Genomic DNA, 20,805 nt, shown 5'->3' with positions numbered 1-20,805 from the left:
GACATTTTCAGGTAGTCGTAAGCCAGAGTCCTCGGGATCATCTGGGAAGGGAATAGCAGGGAAAGAGACTTCAGCTTCCAGCGGTGTTTTGGGGAAGCGTCTCTTGGTCGGAAAGCTAGACAAGGAGAAAGAAGCAGCCAGGTGGAGTTCTGATGCACCGTGCAGCAGGTGTCAAGGCCCTGGGGGTAGGAAGAAGCCTGGCTGTTTACGGTGCAGACAGAAGGCGGCGTGGTTGGTTCAGAAAGCACCAAAGGGAGAGGTGGAGTGGATGGAAGATAGACGGGGTGATGCTTCATGTTATCATGAGGGGCCATCTCTGATTCTGGCGATGCACTCACCTGTAACCATTCTGTAACCCGGAGGACCTTCTGAGAGAAAGTAAGGACTTACAAGGCTGGCCAGCGTCCACCTCTCAGAGTCCACCAAAAAACCCCCTTAGCAGGGGAGCGCCCTGGGCCCCGAGAGGCCATTGGGGAGATGTGCGGGCTTGTCCTTTGTCCTTAGAGTGGGGGATGTGGATGCAAGTTCAAAGAGTACAGGCTCTGTGTTTTCATGTGGAAAAGACTGCCTGCTTCTACCTTATTCTCTGTGTAGGTTAATTTTTTTTTTTTTTCTTTTTTTGTACTGGGAATTAAACCCAGGAGCATTCTACCTCTGAGATAGACCTTTCCCCCCAGCCTTTTTAAAACTTTTTTTGTTCAAAACAAGGATTGGAGCCTGCCGAGGGGTTAGGCCGGTGCCGGGGCCAGCGGCCGGCATTGGAGCCTGCCTTGAGGCAAGGCCACTACTGAAGCCTCCGAGGCTGGGATCGGAGCCTGCCGAGGTGTTAGGCCGGTGCTGGGACTAGTGGCCAGCATTGGAGCCTGCCGTGAGGCAAGGCCGCTACTGAGGCCTCCGTGTCTGGGATCGGAGCCTGCCGAGGTGTTAGGCTGGTGCTGGGACCAGTGGCTAGCATCAGAGCCTGCCGTGAGGCAAGGCCGCTACTGAGGCCTCCGAGGCTGGGATGGGAGCCTGCCGAGGGGATAGGCCGGTGGCAGGGTCAGCAAGGTTGGGATCAGAGCCTGCCGTGAGGCAAGGCTGGTGCTGGGGCTTCCGAGGCCAGGATTGGAGCCTGCCGAAGGATTAGGCCAGTGCCAGGGTTATCAAGGTCGGGATCAAAGCCTGCCGTGAGGCAAGGCCGGTGCTGGGGCCTCTGAGGCCGGGATCAGAGCCTGCTGAGGGGTTAGGCCGGTGCCGGGACCAGCGAGGCCGGGATTGGAGTCTGCCGTGAGGCAAGGCCGGTGCTGGGGCCCCCGAGGTCGGGATCGGAGCCTGCCGAAAAGGTAGACCGGTGCTGGGGCTAGCGAGGCTGGGATTGGAGCCTGCCGTGAGGCAAGACCGGTGCTGGGGCCCCCGAGGCCGGGATCGGAGCCTGCTGAGGGGTTACTGTGCCGGGGCCAGTGAGGCTGGGATCAGAGCCTGCCGTGAGGCAAGGCCGGTGATGGGGTCTCTGAGGCCAGGATAGGAGACTGCCGAGGGGTTAAGCTGGTGCCAGGATCAGTGAGGCTGGGATGGAGCCTGCCTTGAGGCAAGGCCGGTGCTGGTGCCACCGAGGTTGGGATCAGAGCCAGCTGAGGGATTAGGCTGGTGTTGGGGCCAGCGAGGCCAGATTCGGGACCTCCCATGAGGCAAGGCTGGTGCTGGAGCCAGTGAGGTCTGGATCAGTCCACCAGGTAGCCGGGCCACTACTGGGGCCGTCAGGAGCAGGATTGGTACTTGCAATGCGGCATGCACAGAGAAATATCACAGAAAATAAAAACCAGATGCTTCCCCTAATTAGCAATAACTAGGAGGAAAGGGGCAACAGGAAGAGGTCAAGTTATAGAAAAGGCCCTATAGCGAAGCAATTAAGGTGACCAATCAGAGGGTATGGGATAGGGGAGGGTGGAACCTCTTTAAAACTCAGGAGGTAGCTGGGCGTGGTAGTGCACGCTTGTAATCCCCGCGCTTGGGCGGCTGAGACCAGAGCATCGCACGGGTTCAAAGCCAGCCTCAGCTACTTAGTGAGGCTTTCAGCAACTTATTGAGACCCTGTTTCCAAATAAAATATATTTTTAAAAAAGGTCTGGGAGTATAGCCCGGAGGTAGAAAGCCTCTGGGGGTTCCACCCCCAGTACCACCAAAATAAATAAATAAATAAATAAATAAATAAATAAATAAATAAATATAAAACTCAGGAGGTATGTAAACAAATGTATCAAAGTTAATCGCCAATCAAGCATGGGATAGAGGGAGGGGGAGGGAATGGGATGGGGGCTGGATGAGGGCTAATTGGATGATGTGTGCTTGTATATCCTCTTAAGTCTTGTACTCCAATGTGATGTATGACGACAATGTACCAATAAAAATAAACAAAAATAACTAAAAGTTTTGCCAGGTAAAACAAAACAAAACAAAACAAGATCTCACTAAGTCACTGAAGGTGGCCTCAAACACATGATCCTCTTATCTCGACCTCCCAAGTACTGGACCACAGGCGTGTCACCACATCCGGCTGTGGATTAATCTTAATGAAATCCACATCCTAGTTTAATTTTCTTGAAGAAACAAAACCAGAATGTGCTTGGACAGAGATATGGGACAAAGAATCCTGCACAAGGACTCTAAAAGTCAGGTACCAAGATGCAGATCAGCTCTTTTTATAGACCTGTGGCCTTGGGCTAGTCAGGTGACCTCACCTGTGTGCAGGGCTAACATCTGTGGGTTGACCTGTAGAGGTCATTGTCTCTAAGAGATCACTTATGTCACCTCACTCTCACAGTACTTTACACTTTACGGAAGGAAATCAATCCTATAACTACTCAAATTCTGCAGCTATAAGAGTAAAAGGTTCATAGCAGTTCCCCAAGACCGGAAATAAAACAGGTTAAGTCAGGCTGAGCATGGTGGCGCACGCTTGTAATCCCAGTACTTGGGAGGCTGAGAGAGGAGGATCCAGGTTTGCAGCCACCTCAGCTCCTTAGTGAGGCCCTCCGCAACTTAGTGAGACCCTGTTTCAAAATAAAGAATAAAAAAACATAGGGCAGGGGTGTAACTCGGAGGTAGAATGCCCCTGGGTTGTATAGAAAGAAAGAAAGAAAGAAAGAAAGAAAGAAAGAAAGAAAGAAAGAAAGAAAGAAAGAAAGGCCTAGGAGTGTAGCTTGAAGATAAAATGCCCATGAGTTACATCTCCAGTATAGCAAAAAAAAAAAAAGTCATTTTAGATTATCCTCATTTAGCCGGGAGAAAGAAAGAAAGAAAGAAAGAAAGAAAGAAAGAAAGAAAGAAAGAAAGAAAGATAGGCCTAGGAGTATAGCTTGAAGGTACAGTGCCCATGAGTTACATCTCCAGTATAGCAAAAAAACAAAAAAAAAGTCATTTTAGATTATCCTCATTTAGCCGGGAGAAAGAAAGAAAGAAAGAAAGAAAGAAAGAAAGAAAGAAAGAAAGAAAGAAAGAAAGAAAGAAAGAAAAATATGCCTAGGAGTATAGCTTGAAGGTACAATGCCCATGAGTTACATCTCCATTATAGCAAAAAAAAAAAAAAAGTCATTTTAGATTCTCCTCATTTAGCTTGGCATGGTGGCGCACACTTGTAATCCCTGCACTTGGGAGGTGGAGACAGGAGGATGTCGCAGGTTCGAAGATTATCCTTATTTTATTATTATTATTATTATTATTATTATTATTTACTATTATTATTATTATTATTATTATTATCATTATTTGTGGTACTGGGGTTTCTGGAAGCCCTTCTACCTCCGGGCTACACTCCCAGGCCTATTTTATATTTTTTTATTTGGAAACAGGGTCTCTTAAGCTAGCGAGGCTGGCTCTGAACCAGCGCGATCCTCCTGTCTCCGCCTCCCAAGCGCGGGGATTACAAGCGTGCGCCACCACGCCCGGCTGAAGATTATCCTCGTTTAAACCCGATTTGTCTCCTCTGTTGCATCCCAGGCTGTCCACAGCCCCAGCGGTGGAGTCGTGAGCATGGAGAGTGGGGCTTGCTGGGCAGGGAGTGTTGGAAGGAAAGTCCCCTCGGAGCTCAGCGTACTGTCCTGCAGGCAGGTCTCTGCTTGAGGAACAGGTGGGAGATCTAAACTCCCCGAGTTGCACGGATTCTCCAATCAGCACAGATTATGCACTGCAGGGTGAAAGTCCTATCTTCAGCCAAGGGCTTCTCTTTCTTCCCTCTCAACTGTCAGAGTGGCCACGTCTGGATTCAGTTTGTCTGTCTCCTACGACCTTACCGAAAGCCACATGAAGAACCCGACCCACCTGGGCTTCCAACCATTTTCCCTGACTCTGCACTCTGGCTCCCAATGTGTAGCGTTGAAACTCACACCCAATTTCAGACCAAGGCCGAGCAGCAAGGATGGCCGGCTACCCCATGTTCGCACTCCATGAGGTCAACCCCGGCGGTCAGGTTCCCATCACTGCGCTATTCAATGACAACCAGGGCTTTTTTTTTTGCAGGTCTGGGGATGGAACCTGTTATGGTTTGAGACTATGTTATGGTCTTGGGGAAACTGGGACCCCTGTTAGGGTTCCGGACACAATTTCCTTCAAACCACAAAAAACCCCAAAACAGGAAAACTGCGGGTTCGCCGGGCGTGGTGGCACACGCTTGTAAACCCCACACTTGGGAGGCGGAGACTGGAGGATCCTGCTGGCTCGAAGCCAGCCTCGCTGGCTTAAGAGACCCTGTTTCCAAATAAAAATATAAAATAGGTCTGGGAGTGTAGCCCAGAGGTAGAAGGGTTTCCAGGAACCCCAGTACCACAAAAAAAAAAGAAAAACCGTGGGTTCTCGTCCTGAGCTAAGGATAAGTATACAATAGCCCGGACTCTTGCTAAAGATTTAAAAGAGTTTATTAAAAAGATAGAAAGAGCGGGGCGTGGTGGCGTACGCTTGTAATCCCCGTGCTTGGGAGGCGGAGACAGGAGGATCGCGCAGGTCTGAAGCCAGCTGTGCTGGCTTAAGAGACCCTGTTTTCAAATAAAAAAAGTATTAAAAAAAAATAGGTCTGGGAGTGTGGTCCGGAGGTAGAAGGGTTTCCAGGAACCCCAGTACCACACACACACACACACAAAAAAAAAAAAAAAAAAAAAAAAGAAATACAAAGATAGTTACAGCCTCATGTTACCGGGTAACAGGAAACAGGAGGGGGTGGTTCGAACGAATTCACCGAGATATAACACGTGGACCAGACTTCTTATACACATGACCTCCATCTTGTTCAAGTAATTCTGACTTAGTAAACGTCCCTGTAAGGTACCTTCCCTTACCCTGTAAGGTACCTCCTCTTACTTCCCTGACAAGGTGTCTTTCACAAAGGTCAAACCCCTCCTCCCTTCCTAGCTAGATGATTATGCAGATCTGTCTTTAGAAAGAGGAAATCCTCGCTCCCCTCTCTTATGGACTTGCTAATTACTTTTAACTAAGTCAATCTAAGTTCCAATAGCTGTTTGCTTCCTGACCCAAGTCTTTCACAGATTTGCCCCTCACCCAATTTTTGAAATATCTTAACAATTAGAGCTTTCTCAAATCTTCTTAGGCCATTCCCAATACTGGTACAGAACCCAGGGGCATTTGACCCCAAGCTATACCCCTTGCCCTGTTTTTTATTCTTTATTTGGAAACAGGGTCTCACTAAGTTGCAGAGGGCCTCACTAAGTAGCTGAGGCTGTCCGCGAACCGTGATCCTCCAGGTCTTAGCCTCCCGAATGCTGGGATTACAAGCGTGCGCCACCACGCCCTGCTCCAAGGCTTTCTTTACATCTTTACATCTGTCTGTCCTTCCTGAACTGGACTGTCCCCAACTAAGGCAGCATAGTACTCATGGAGACTCTGCCTGTCATGACAGGCAAGATCTTTTCATCTACTTTATTTTATTTTATTTTTTTCCTATGGTACTAGGGCTGGAACCCAGGGGCATTCAACCTCCGAGCTATACCCCCAGCCCTATTTTTTATTCTTTATTTTGAAACAGGGTCTCACTGAGTTGCAGAGGGCCTCGCTAAGTAGCTGAGGCTGTCCGCGAACCGCGATCCTCCAGGTCTCAGCCTCCCGAATGCTGGGATTACAAGCGTGCACCACCACGCCTGGCTCATATTTTTATTTTTTGAAACATGGTCTCACTAAATTGCTAAGGGCCTTGCTAAGTAGCCGAGGCTGTCTGGGAATTGCAATCCTCCGGTCTCCACATCCTGAATGCTGGGATTACAAGGGTGCGCCAGCATGCTCGGCTAAATCGAATATTTTTCAAGAAGCTGAGCTCATCTTTGCAAAGCTATAAAAATCAATTTAGCATTTATGCTGTCTCTCTCTCTCTCTCTCTCTCTCTCTATATATATATATATATATATATATATAGTGTGTATATATAGTGTATATATATAGTGTGTATATATATAGTATATATGGTATGTGTGTGTGTGTTGTGTGTGTGTGTGTGTGTTTCACTAGGAATTAAAAAACCCAGGGACATTCTACCTCTGAGCTATATACCCAGCATTTTTATTTTTTATTTTTAGGTTTGAAACAGGGTCTGCGAGGTTGCTAAGAGTCTCACTGCATTGCTGAGGCTGTCCTCCAGCCTGCGATCGTCCTGTTTCAGCCCCTCCCTTGTATTGAGATCACAGGCTTGCACTACCATACCCAGCTGTGGTTATATTCTCTAAGCCACCTATAATCCTTTACTCTGTTACTTTTACTAGTAAGAAACCATTACTAGCCCTTCTTTAGTGTCTCTTGTAAGTTTAGAGCCCTGCCTCTAGTGTTTCCTGCTGATCACAAACGAGGAAAAGAAAATTTGACCCAGTGATGAGATTCTGGACTCTGAAAATAGGGGGTCTGGGCATGGTGGTGCATTCCTATAATCCCAGTACTTGGGAGGCTGAGCAGGAGGGTTGCAGGTTCGAGGCTAGCCCCCGCAATTTAGTGAGACCCTGTTTCAAAGTCAAACAGGGTTGAGAGGTGCAGCTTGGAGGTAGAACATTTGGGTTCAATCCCCAGTAACACACACACACACACACACACACACACACTCACACACTCACGCACGCACCCACGCATGCGCCATAGTCTATTTTTTGCCCCCATGGGAGAGGTTGCAGACTTACGGTCTGAGAAGCAGACTCCCAGAGCTCGTCTGGTCTGTACGCCAGTGGCCTGCACGGGGGTATAGAAGAAATGATTTAACCTCTTGTCAGGTTTCATCAGGGGAGTTCATATGAAAATTTTCCAGATTCTCTTGTTGATCGGAACCCCCGGCCACCGTGACCCACGTTCCTACCCGGGCCCTCTGGGGCCTGCACTGAGGGACCGCGGCCCTTTCTCCTCCCTCCCAGGTTCTCAGGAGCAAGGCCAGGCCTGGCTGACATCATTCATCATCCTGATTAGACTGTTTTTTATAGCCTCGAAAGAGCTCTGTAGCCCGTGTCCCTATTACAAAGAGAAAAGACCCAGAGGACTGTCTGGGCTATTTTTTGCTACTTGCTGGCCCTCAGGAGCCTCTGGGCTCACAGACTCACAGGAGAGGAGATGTCATTGCTGAGGCCAGCTCCAGCTGGTGACTCCTGGCGCCATTGGGACCTTCTCCCAGGGCCTGCGTCTGGCAACTCCCTGAGGACGTAGCAACCAGTAATATTTGTATATCCCCCGGAAAGTTTTCTGAGTGACTGCCTTGGAAGGCTACTTTTTCTCCTCCACAGATACAGTTTTAAGAAAATATAGATGAAGTATCCAACTGGGCATGGTGATGGCTATCTGTGATTCTAATACTTTAGATGCTGAGGCAGGAGGATTACAGATTTGAGGCCAGCCTCAGCAACTTAGGGGGTCCTGTTTCAAAAGAAAATAATAAAAAAGGGTTGGTGGTATAGCCTGGAGGTAGACTGCTCCTGGGTTCAGTCCCCAATACCACATACAGACACACACATACACAAAGTTATCTAAATGCTGATATAAAATCAATTTATGCAAATCATTTGAGATTTTTGCTTTGTTTATTTTATTTTATTCTTTTGCGGTACTGAGGATGAAACCCAGGGGCATTCTACCTCTGATCTATATCCCCCCCAACCCTATTTTTTACGCTTTATTTTGAAACAGTCTCACTGAGTTGCAAAGGGCCTCACTAAGTAGTAGCTGAGGCTGTCCTCGAACCGAGATCCTCCCGTCTCAACCTCCTAAATGCTGGGATTACAAGCGTGTGCCACCACGCCCGGCCTCAAATTTGTTTTTAACATATCAGGGCATCTTCCCTTAGCATCCATTATTAGCTTTAGCTAAATAGGTAAATTTCCAAATTAAGATGGCCACAGGGAATGTATATGAATCTCAGTGAGCGTGCTTAAAGAAATATATAAACCAGGCCCTGTGGCACATGTCTGTAATCCCAGGACTTAAAAGGCTGAGGCAGGCCCGGTGTGGTGGCGCACGCTTGTAATCCCCACGCTTGGGAGGCGGAGACAGGAGGATCGTGCAGGTTCGAAGCCAGCCATGCTGGCTTAAGAGACCCTGTTTCCAAATATAAAAAAAAAAAAAAATAGTTTTGGGAGTGTAACCCGGAGGTAGAAGGGTTTCCAGGAACCCCAGTACCATCAAAAAAAAAAAAAAAAAAAAAAAAGGCTGAGTCAAGAGGATCAAATGTTCGAGGCCAGCCTCAGCAACTTAGTAAGATCCTGTTTCAAGAAAAAAATAAAGGAAGAAAGGAAGAGAGAGAGAAAGCAAGGAAGCTAGGCTTGGTGGTTTATGCCTAAATCCCAGTATTTGAGAAGCTGAGACAGGAGGATCGCAGGTTCGAAGCCAACCTCAGCAACCTATTTAGTGAGTCTGTCAGCAACTTAGGAAGACCTTGTTTCAAAATAAAACGTATAAAAGGGCTGGGGGTGTAGCTCAGAGGTAGAATGCCCCTGGGTTCCATCCCCACTACCACAAAAATAAATATATAAGCCAGATGCGGTGGTGGCGCACGCTTGTAATACGCCCAGCATTCGGGAGGATCGCGGTTCGCGGACAGCCTCAGCTACTACTTAGCAAGGCCCTCTGCAACTCAGTGAGACCCTGTTTCCAAATAAAGAATAAAAAATAGGGCAGGGGGTTTAGCTCGGAGGTCGAATGCCCCTGGGTTCCATCCCCAGACCCCCCAAAAATAAATATATATATTTGTGATGTCAATGAAACATAGTCTGGACCACAGAAAGGCAGCAATAGAGATTCCCTTTGTGGACCGGCAAGAGTTGCGATGTGGCAGTTTGGGTGCAATGGGTGGCACCTTTCCTAAGTCTCCGTCGCGGTAAGCGTGTGTCGGTCCTCAGGTGACATCGTCACCTGGTATTTTCTCAGCATCCCCCATCTCCTAGAGCTCTCCCTGGCTCACATCTTTCCTCTTTCTCTCCTCTTTCTTTTCCCTCAGGTGGCAGCAGACTTCCAAGTCTTCCGGCTTGTCCAGCAGCTTACAGCCAGCGGGTGCCAAAGCCGACGCCCTCAGGGAAGAGATGGAGGAGGCTGCCAACAGAGTGGAGATTTGCAGGGTACCCCCTCTTTGCTCCTCTCTCTCTCTGGGGACAGGCTGGGGAGCCCTCAGGGATTTTCTGTTCTCTTCCCTGGACTTCTCTTAAGCCCTGGCAGGGAGTCTCTGGTTAAGGTAAAGCAACTCTGTTAACCTAAAGGGTTGGGGCTCTAATGGGGACCCAGACGGGGAGGCAGCATTGGGTTATCATTGATGATACTACGTGGTTGGTAAAAAGAAAATCACCCTTGTTTCTCTGGGAAGCTTTTGTGTGTGTGTGTGTGTGTGTGTGTGTGTGTGTGTGTGTGTGTAAAACTGAGGATTGAACCCAGGAGTATTCTGCCTCCAAGCTACACTCCCACCCCTATTTTATTTTATTTTATTTTGTTTTTTTGTGTTTGGGATTGAATCAGGGCATTCTATCATCAAATGATACCTTCAGTCCTATTTCATTTATTTATTTATTTATCTATTTATTTATTTTTGGGGGTACTGGGGGTGGAACCCAGAGGCTCTCTACCTCCAGGCTATACTCCCAGACCTATTTTATATTTTATTTGGAAACAGGGTCTCACTAAGTTGCTGAGAGCCTCACTAAGTAGCTGAGGCTGGCTTCGAACCTGTGCGATCCTCCTACCTCAGCCTACCCCCCAAAAATCCACTTTTCAATAGACAAGAGTGGTAATGAGGGATGTTGAATGTGAGTATCTAGGTACATCGCAATAAAAGTGCACTAGCAATATATATATATATATATATATATATATATTTTTTTTTTTTTTTCTTTCAGTAATGGGGATGGAACCCAGGGCCATTTGACCTCTGAGCTACACCCCCCAGCCCTATTTTTTATTTTTTATTTTTTTGTAGTACTGGGGGTGGAACCCAGGGGCTTTTTTTTTCTACCTCCGGGCAACACTCCCAGACATATTTTCTATTTTATTTGGAAACAGGGTCTCACTGAGTTGCTGAGAGCCTCACTCAGTAGCTGAGGCTGGCTTCGAACCTGTGCCATCCTCCTGTCTCAGCCCCCCCAAGCATGAGGATGACAAATGTGCGCCACCACGCCCGGCTTTATTCTTTATTTTGAAACAGGGCCTCACTGAGTTGCAAAGGGCCCTAAGTAGCTGACGGCGTCTGCGAACCTCCATCCTCCCATCTCAGCCTCCCGAATGCTGGGATTACAAGCGTGTGCCACCACGCCCGGCAGCTTTATACATTTTTAGATAGCTTCCTTAGATCCGCTGTGGTGCCCCCAAATGCATTCATCTTTAGGCTGTAAAATAATACATATTTACTAGCCAATGGAAAAAATACAAAAATATGTGATGAAAAAACACTGTTAATTCTCCCCCTTCCTGGCCTGCAGCCCATTTCTAAACAAGGTGACCATTTATTTCCTCTCCCTTCAAAATGTATGGAAACTTGATGTGGCAACCTGCTCTGTTAAACACCAAGGGCAAGAGTCATAAAGATCAAGAATCCGGGGGTGGGGGGGGGAGTGCAGCCTGTTTTATAGCCCCCCACCACCACAACCTTTCCCCATGATTATATAAGGTATGCATTATCCGGTGACTGGTGGGCCTCACCAAAACATTCATGATAACCTCTTATATTAACAATATTAATATACCCCTTAATTTTTAAGTACTTTCATTGGTACATTAGAGTCTCACATCTGAGGGTGAGGGTGACTTGCATGCACACAGCACCTGGCGGGCTTCCCCCGGCCCCCTCCCCCTTCCCCCTTCCCCATACGAGATTGGCACTGGTATTCTCACAAAGGTACTTAACGCTGAGGAAAGTAATTCCTTCATTGACCTCTCCTCTTCCCCGTCCCCTTCCCCTAGACCACCTCCCTGGCTCCACTGGGGTCGCCTCTTCATTACCTAAAACCCCTCTAGTACCCCCATTACCCTAGCCCCCACACTTGAGGGAAGACATCTGACCCTTCACCTTCTGTCGCTGGCTAATCTCATTTTAACATAATCTTAAGCTCCATCCATTTTTCTGCAAATGACACAAATTTTGAGCTTCTTTATTGCTGAGTAGAATCCCATTAAATGTATTTCCCATAATTCTGCCATCCATTCGTCTGTTGATGGACGCCTAGGTAGGTTCCATAGTTGGGCGGTTGTGAATGGTGCTGCTATGAACACGGGTATGCCTCGATTACTGTGATTTTGTGATTTCAGTCCCTTTGGAAAGATGTCTGTGGTATAGCTGGATCTTATAGTGGATCGATTCCCAGTTTTCTGATGAATCTTCACACTACCCTCAACAGTGTCCGCACTTACTTACAGTTTCACAAACAGTGGAAGAGCTCCCATTTCCCCACATCTTCCCCAGCACTTATTGTTGTTTGACTTCTTGATGGTTGCCATTCTAATTGGGGTTAGATGGACTCCCAGTGTGTTTTTTTTTTTTATTATTTATCCATTTATTTATTGGTAGTACTGGGGTTCCTGGAAACCCTTCTACCTCCGGGCTACACTCCCAGACCCATTTTTTAATTTTTTTTATTTGGAAACAGGGTCTCTTAAGCCAGAGCGGCTGGCTTCGAACCTGCGCGATCCTCCTGTCTCCGCCTCCCAAGCGCGGGGATTATAAGCGTGCGCCACCACACCCGGCTCCAGTGCAGTTTTGATTTGCATCTACCTGATTGCTAAGGACGTTGAACACTTTGTCATGCATTTTCTAAATTAATAACTATCTTGGATATCTCTCTGTGTTAGTAACAGAGCTCAAGCAGCCTTTTAATGAAATACATAAGATTTTATAATAGGGACATAAATACACACACACACACACACACACACACACACACACCATTATTTATTTGGCTATTTTCCTAATGAGGAGCATTCATCCTGGTGTATTTTTTGTTTGGTTTTATTTTCTTTTTACCCTCCACCAAAGTGATATTGTACATTCTCATTTACACATCATTATACCTTGATACATAGGATAGATTCTCCAAAATGCTATTTTTAGGCCCAAGTCATGCACACACTTCTTTGAATAGATGTTGACCGTTTACTTCTCTGAGAAGGAAATCATACTTCACATTTCCATCATCAATATAAAAAAAAAAAAGGTACAATTCTCCTCATCTTTACCTGTAATGGACACTGTTCCTATTCTCACTTTCTGCCAATCTGGTGGGGAGAGCAGCTCTGTGTGAATTAACTTTAATTTTCTTGAATATTAGTGACGATGGGCATATCTGCCTGTGTTTATTGGACAGTCTCCATATATTGACAGGCGTCTTCAGTTTGCGGAATGGCCTGTCTGTAGTAGCAGTTGGCCCGACATTTCTGTTGTTTTGTTATGTGTTTGCTTTTATTGGTGTGTTGTAATCATACATCACAGTCACCTGGCCGAGTCTGTGACATCTGTCCCATTCAGTGACACTTGTGATGACCACATTCCTTCTGAGGGCTCCAGGTAGCTCCAGGTAATCGTGTTTCTGCATTGGGCTGATCTTGAGGGCGCTTACTGTGATTTTTGTTCAAGTTTTCTTCTGAGGTTTTTTTGTTTGGTTTTCTTTTTGTAATTTTTTTTTTTTTATGGAGGGGTGGTATGGGGATGGAACCCAAAGGCCCTCTACTTTCAGGATACACTCCAACCTTATTTTATTTTTTATTTGGGAACAAAGTTTCCCTAAATTGCCAAGGCTGACTTCAATCCTGCGACCCTCCTATCTCAGCCTCCCAAGGGCGTGAGCCACCTCGCTTAACAGCCAACTAGGGTAGCACCCACGGGCTTCCTACCTCCGGGCTATACTCCCAGCCCTATTTTATATTTTATTTGGAAATAGGGTCTCACTGAGTTGCTGAGAGCCTCACTAAGTAGCTGAGGCTGGCTTCGAACCTCCCATCTCAGCCTCCCAAGCGCGGGGATTACAAGCATGCGCCACCACGCCCAGATCAGCCAGCTGTTTTAAACGAGCTCCTTGGTCTACCTCCTTTTCGTTTGGAATCCAGCGAGTGGTACCCAAGATCTGAGCATGGTTCTGTTTCTCCTCATCAGGCGACACAAATCTTTGGAGCCTTCCTTTGTAGCAAACAAACAAAATGAGACCGTATGGGCCAAATGGGAAAGGGAACATTCTGGTTTTATAAAGAAAACTTCACAGAGAGGTCCAAGCGGAGCCCTCCAGGTCTTCGGGGCCTAGAAAACTGTAGGCCACTAGGAAGTACAAAATCGGTGGATTCCAGAAGATGGGACCTGCCGAGACCTCGGGCAGATGTCGGGTACCGCACCGTCTGCCCCAGGTCCTTCAAGAGCCCAGCCAATCCTGCCTCCTCCCATATTCACGGAGAGACAATCCCCTGTTCTCACCTGGCACCTGCTTGCATTTTTTTTTCTCTGAAGCCCCTTCGTCTGAGGAAGTTTAATTCATTGGTAGCTGTCCACTAAGAGGGGAGAACGTCTAAGGACCTGTGAACACTGGAATAACAGTACGTGAGATTGTGAACAGGAAGCTGAGCCACGTGGTGGCAGCCGATGACAAGGGTTTTGTTTTGCTTGTGAGGCTGGCTGCCATCTTGGGGTTTTCACTCCACCTTCATCTTTCCTGCTTCTAGCGCCAATATCTTAGCACTTTGGAGGCTGGGAATTAAACCCAGGGGGCATTCTACCTCTGAGCTACACCCCAGCCCTATTTTATTTTTATTTATTTATTTATTTATTTATTTATTTATTTATTTATTTATTTGTGTGGTATGGAACCCAGGGGCTTTCTACCTCCAAACAACACCCCCAGCTCTATTTTTTTATTCTTTATTTTGAAACAGGGTCTCACTGAATTGCAGAGGGCCTCACTAAGTAGCTGAGGCTGTCCACGAACTGCAATCCTCCGGTCTCAGCCTCCCAAATGCTGGGATTACGAGCATCTCTGCCACCATGTCTTACTCCTAGTTTGTTTGTTTGTTTGTTTGTTTGTACTGAGGGGTGAACCCAGGGGCTTTTCTACCTCTGGGCTATACTCCCAGACCTATTTTATATTTTATTTGGAACCCCGGGACTCACTAAGTTGCTGAGAGCCTCACCAAGTAGCTGAGGCTGGCTTTGAATCCGTGTGATCCTCCTGTCTCAGCCTCCCAAGTTGGGGATTACAAGTGTGCGCCACCACGCCTGGCTCCTAGTTTATTTTGAAACAAGGTCTTACTAAGTTATTGTACACTAGCCTTGAAGCTGTGATCCTCCTGATTCAGACTGCATTTGAGAGAGAGAGTATGTTGTGTGTTATTCCTTGGTATCTTTTAGGGGATTGGTCCTAGAACTATTGCAGAGATCAGAATCTACCAGTGCTCAAGTTCTTTGTATAAAACAGTGTAGTATTTGTGTATAGCCTGTGTTCTCCTCCTGTTATCCGTAAGCATTTTCAGATTATAATAAATACCATAATGCTAAGTGCTACATACATAGTTAATGTATTGTATTATCTAGGGGATGATAATGAGGAGGGGGAAAATTCTGTATATGTTCAAGAGTTGCAATTTTTCCCAATTATTTTGATTCATGGCTGGTTAAATCTTTGGATGCAGAACCCGTGATACAGGGAGTCAACTCTGCCCAAGAATTAAAACACTTTAGAAAAAATATTTACTGAAAAGTCATACTAAATTTCAGACCACATTGTCTTGGTCCTCCAAATAAAATTCAAGGGGATAAGAGTGCCAGGCATAGATGGAGAGGAGATAGAAATCAGCATATAAGACACACAGGGAACTGAATGAGACCGGGAATTAGTCTTTAAAAAATAAAAAAAATAATCCAAGCATGCAATCGCTCTTAGTCAAGAACAGATTGGCACTGCAGAAAAATCGAACCAACGGCATAGAGAAAAACTTGATGATTCCTTCTAGAACATTAAGAGCCAAAAACGAGTAAAAATAGTGGGAGAAAATGTCGACGTTGAAAAATAGACAGTGAAAAGCCAATGTAAAAATAAAGGGAGATGCTGGAAAAACAGAACCAATCAAAGCAGAACAGAAAGGCAAAATAAACCCCCATTATAGCCGGGCATGGTGGCGCACACCTGTAATTCCAGTAGTTGGGAGGCTGAGACTGCAGGATCATAGGTTTGAGGCCAACCTGAGCAACGTAGGGAGACTCAACGGCCTAGCCAGACCCTCTTTGTTTATGCTTTACAACTGAACCGCGCATCGCAGGGTTGAGTCTGTGCTCAGAGCTGCCCTAAAGAGCAGTGTCCCCCGTTACTCTGCGACTTGGTTCTCTTGGCCGCTCTTCCCATCAGCCCCTTGCCCATCACAGATACTGGGAAGAGAGGACTGTATCAACAGACCCCCATGGTCTCAGTGGGAGACACTGCGTCAGCGTCGGTGCAGAGACCGAGGGCCGTGGGTTGGTGCTGATTGGTTGGGGTTCCGTGAATCACAGAAGAGCATCATCGCCTGCTTCCCTTTATCGGGTACCATTCTTGTGCTTGTCATCTTTGCCTCAACCCTGATGCCTCGTAGGCTCCTCTCACCCAAAGCATCCCCTCTCCGGACCCCCAGCCTCAGGCTGCCCAGTGGGCAAGAATCGTAGAGGTCCTACAGCTCGCACAGACACGTTCAGAGAAGCGCCGCGCTCGGAAACACAAGGCGCAGCGGAGTCTGCATCCCGCTCTAAAATGCACATCAATGATGCCGTGTTTGGATGCTTCCCCGGAACAGAAAACTGGCCTCTTGGAAACACAGAACATTCTAGATTCTAGGGCAATGCTAAGAATCCATGCTACCCAAGCCGGTGGAGAGCTGAGGGCCATGGGATTGTTAACATGCTTTGACTGGAGTGCAGGGTGGTCGCATCCGAATCTTGCCAATTTGTGTGTGTGTGTGTGTGTGTGTGTGTGTGTGTGTGTGTGTGGTGTTGGGGGTGGAAACCAGGGGCATTCTAATTCCGAGCTGCACTCCTGGCCCTATTTTTTATTCTTTATTTTGAAACCAGGTCTCACTGAGTTGCAAAGGGCCTCACTAAGTAGCTGAGGATGTCCATGAACCGCAATCCTCCTGTCTCAGCCTCCCGAGTGCTGGGGTTGCAAGTGTGTGCCACCACACCTGGCTTTTTCTTGCTGAGTTTTGAGTCAGCAGCCCCTCTCCCTCTCACCTGTCTCTTGTGGTCTTTCTCTATCTGGCTGTGTCTCCATCTCTCTCCCGAATGCTGAGGGTCACCTAGTCAGTGCTGAGAAGGGAGGGCGGCAGGGTGGTGCGATGGTCAGAGAAGAAGCAGAGCTGTGTGAAAGTTGTTTGCACACCACACCCCCACAATACCTTTGTCTCTCTCTCTTTTTTTTTTTAAATTTTTTGGTGGTACTGGGGTTCCTGGAAGCCCTTCTACATCCGGGCTACACTCCCAGACCTATTTTTACATTTTTATTTGGAAACAGGGTCTCCTAAGCCAGCGCGCGGTGCTGGCTTCGAACCTGCGCTATCCTCCTGTCTCTGCCTCCCAAGGGTGGGGATTACAAGCATGCGCCACCACGCCCGGCCCTTTGTCTCTTTTAAAAAAAAAAAAATTGTCTGGGTACTGGGGATTGAACCCAGGGACATTCTACCTGTAAGCTACACTCTTCAGCGCTTTATATTTTTCTATTTTGCAACAGGGTCTCACTAAGTGGCTGAGGGTCTCACTAAAGGGCTGAGGTCAGCCTTGAACCTGCGATCTTTCTGTCTCAGCTTCCCAAGTGCTGGGATTACAAGCCTGTGGCACCACGCCCGGGTCAGTTTTGCCCTTAACTGTAGACATAGCCAACGCGTTGAAAACCCTGGGTTACCTACTAGCACAGGTATACTTTTCCAGTGCACTCATGGTTGAGAACCATGGGGAATGTTTGGAATACATCAAATAATATTAAAAACGACAAGATGCTCTGCATACGGCCCCTTTCTCCTGTGATATTTAGACTCGGGCATTAGCCACTCTACTGTTTGGTGTCTTACCTTGTGTCTATTTTACTTTGCGCAGGACCAGCTCTCTGCGGACATGTACAGTTTTGTGGCCAAAGAAATTGACTATGCAAACTACTTTCAGACGGTAAGTGTCCCGGGGGGGCGGGGGGGATTCCAGAGAGCTTGCTCCAAGAGTCACGGCGCAGGCAGGAAGGAACTGTGGGCATAGAACGGAAGGAAGGGCTCTGCTTGGCTGCACACATCACAGAAAATGGTGGGCCGTTGACCATTCTGTCTGTGAATAAATGCCACCCTCTCTGACTTCATCGATGTTTTTTTCTTTTTAAGAGCCTAAGAATAACTCCCAACCTTGTCTCTGAGGTTTACTGTGCCTCTGTCATCTCAGGCTACTGGTCAATTAGCCAGGCGCGATTTTTCGCTCTCCAAGTGGACATTTTCTGGTGTCTAGAGACATTGCTGCTCATTATGGTTGGGGAGGGAGGAGACACTGGCACCTAATGGGCAGAGACAAGGAATGCGGCTAAGCTTCTTCTAGAGAGCACAGGATGGCTCCCTACAGCAAAGAACTGACCTCCCCCCGAAACTGACGGTAGGACCGACGTTGAGAAAACCTGGTCTATGGCAGTCAGCATTTTGAGAAAAGGAAATGTACCGCCAGACCCCATGTGGTCTTTCTTTCTTTCTTTCTTTCTTTCTTTCTTTCTTTCTTTCTTTCCTTTCTTTCTTTCTTTCTTTCTTTCTTTCTTTCCTTCCTTCCTTCCTTCTTTCTTTCCTCTTTCTCTCCCTTCCTTCTTCCTTCCTTCCTCTCTCCTTTCTTTCTTTCTTTCTTTCTTCCTTCCTTCCTTCCTTTCTTTCTTTCTTTCTTTCTTTCTTTCTTTCTTTCTTTCTTTCTTTCTTTCTTTCTTTCTTTCTTTCTTTCATACTGGGGATGGAACCCAGGGGCATTCTACCTCCAAGTGATACCTCCAGCCCTATTTTTTTAGTCTTTATTTTGAAACAGGGTCTCACTGAGTTGCAGAGGGCCTCACTAAGTAGCTGAGGCTGTCCTCAAACTGTGATCCTACTGTCTCAGCCTCCCAAATGCTGGGATTACATGCATGCACGACCACCCCCGGCTGGATTTTTGTTTTTAATAGAGATTTGTGCCAGAGACAGCGGCAGGCAGGTGAGTAGTGATTGATGTAGCCTGATGGCCTCTGGTCAATGAAAGCTGATTTAGAGGGTAGAGAAACAGGAAGAAATAAGGCTTGAATTGTCTCAATTAAAATTATCTAATTCTGGTTATAAGGGTCCTGGTTATTTAGCAGGGTAAGTACAAAACAAGTGAGAGAGAGAGAGAGAGAGAGAGAGAGAGAGAGAGAGAGAGAGAGAGAGAGAAGTGAAAAGTAATTACCCAGGGCCTTTCTATCTCTGAGTTATACCTCCAGCCCTATTTGATTTTTTATTTTGAAACAGGATCTCACTAAATTGCTAAAACTGACCTCTAGCAGCGATCCTCCCGTCTCAGCCTCTCCAATTACTGGGATTACAGGCATGTGGCACCATACACCATCCCTGGCCTCTAAGACGTTTTAAAATTTATGATGAGGGAAGCTAATGCATAATAAGGACGGAAGGTAAAGACACAAATAAGAAATCTTGAAAAGTTGAGAGTGCGTTGTGGAGTTTAGTAGGATAGCTGTGGGCTCTTAGCAGTTTTCAGCCATGATCATTGGTGGATCGTACATTGATGGGTGTCCCTTCCACCCCACAAAAGAGCTCAGATGTATTACTTACAACTTGGAGAGCTTATTCCAAAATATTTTTAAGTGCATTCTACTGGTTTTATTAATGAAAGTAATACTTTGGGATTTCTTTTCTTTCTTCTTGATTTTTTTTTTTTTTTTTTTTTTTTTTTTTTTGGTGCTGGGGATGGAACCCAGGGACATTCTACCTCCTAGCTATATCCCCAACCCTATTTTTTATTCTTTATTTTGAACCAGGGTCTCATTGAGTTGCAGAGGGCCTCACTAAGTAGCTGAGGTTGGCCACAAACCGCGATCCTCTGGTCTCAGCCTCCCAAATGCTGGGATTACAAGTGTGGGCCACCATGCCGGGTGTATTTTAAAGTTTCTGAAGCCAACGAAATCATTGGCATTCCAAGCTTTACAAAATCGCCTCTTTGTCTTTTACGTACCATTTCATTATTTGATTTTCTTTTTTTCAAATGCCATACTAAACCGGGCATGGTGGCACATGTTTGTAACTCCAGTACTTGGGAGGCTGGAGGGTCTCAGGGTTGCAGCCAGCCTCAGCAACCCCCTGAGGCCCTTCGCAGCTTAGTGAGACTCTATTTCAAAATTAAAAATAAGAGCTGGGCATGGTGGCACACGCTTGTAACCTCAGCATTCGGGATTACAACAGGAGGATCACAGTGCATGCATGTAATTCAGGGATTACATACATGCGCCACCACGCCCGGCTGGATTATTGTTTTTAATAGAGATTTGTGCCAGAGACAGCGGCAGGCAGGTGGATAGTGATTGATGCGTCCTGCTGGCCTTCATCAGTGAAAACTGATTTAGAGAATAGAGAACCAGCCTCAGCTACTTAGTGAGGCCCTCTGCAACTCAGTGAGACCCTGTTTCAAAATAAAGAATTAAACAAATAGGGCAGGGGGTGTAGCTCGGAGGTTGAATGCCCATGGGCTCCATCCCCAGTCCTGTAAAAAAAAAAAAAAAATTAAAAAATAAGATAGAACTGGGGGTGTAGCTCAGAGGTAGAATGCCTCTGGTTTCAATTCCCAGTACCATGCGCTAAAAATAATATTAAAAAAATGTCCTAGCTGGGCGTGGTGGTGCACGCTTATAATCCCTGTGCTTGGGAGGCAAAGACAGGAGGATCGTGCTGGTTCGGAGCCAGCCTTGCTGGCTTAAGAGACTCTGTTTCTTAAAAAAGAAACAAAAAACAACAAAACACACACACACACACACACACACATATATATATATATATATATATATATATATATATATATATATATATATATATATATGTGGTCTGGGAGTATAGCCCGGAGGTAGAAGGGCTTCCAGGAACCTCAGTACCACCAAAAAAAAAAAAAAATATGTCCAACTCATTTTACTTTGGTGTCACCAGGTATCAGACAGGGGCGATTCCCTGCCCTCCTTCCTGCCTGCTCAATTTGAGGGAAGGGAGGGAGGACATCAGGACATAAATGAATTATCTGTTGCTCCTGGGCTTTCGCTGGGCCTCCGCACATCTCAGTTGCATTCGTACGAACGGCCCCTCACAGCGGAGGGAATATGTCCTTGGAGCTGCATTCGTGTCGCCAAAACAAATTCCCAT

The 20,805-nt window shown here is 46.7% G+C and overlaps 1 protein-coding gene across 3 annotated transcripts in view; it reads left to right on the top strand.

Annotated features, from left to right (window-relative positions):
- The window catches only part of ARHGAP44 (Rho GTPase activating protein 44), a gene marked incomplete at both ends in the record, with an annotated part of 178,039 nt that overhangs the window by 114,705 nt on the left and 42,529 nt on the right, over positions 1 to 20,805 (top strand). For all 3 annotated transcript variants that reach the window (XM_080713457.1, XM_080713456.1, XM_080713455.1), the window contains 2 exons: positions 9,440 to 9,557; positions 17,513 to 17,581. In XM_080713457.1, the coding sequence (XP_080569583.1) occupies positions 9,440 to 9,557; positions 17,513 to 17,581 (187 nt within the window). The remainder of the gene's footprint in view (positions 1 to 9,439; positions 9,558 to 17,512; positions 17,582 to 20,805) is intronic.

This window comes from Muscardinus avellanarius, assembly GCF_963383645.1.
Source record: "Muscardinus avellanarius genome assembly, chromosome: 16".
Taxonomy (NCBI): Eukaryota; Metazoa; Chordata; class Mammalia; order Rodentia; family Gliridae; genus Muscardinus; species Muscardinus avellanarius.
Note: the sequence above shows the minus strand (reverse complement) of the source record. Positions and strands in the feature narration are given on the sequence as shown.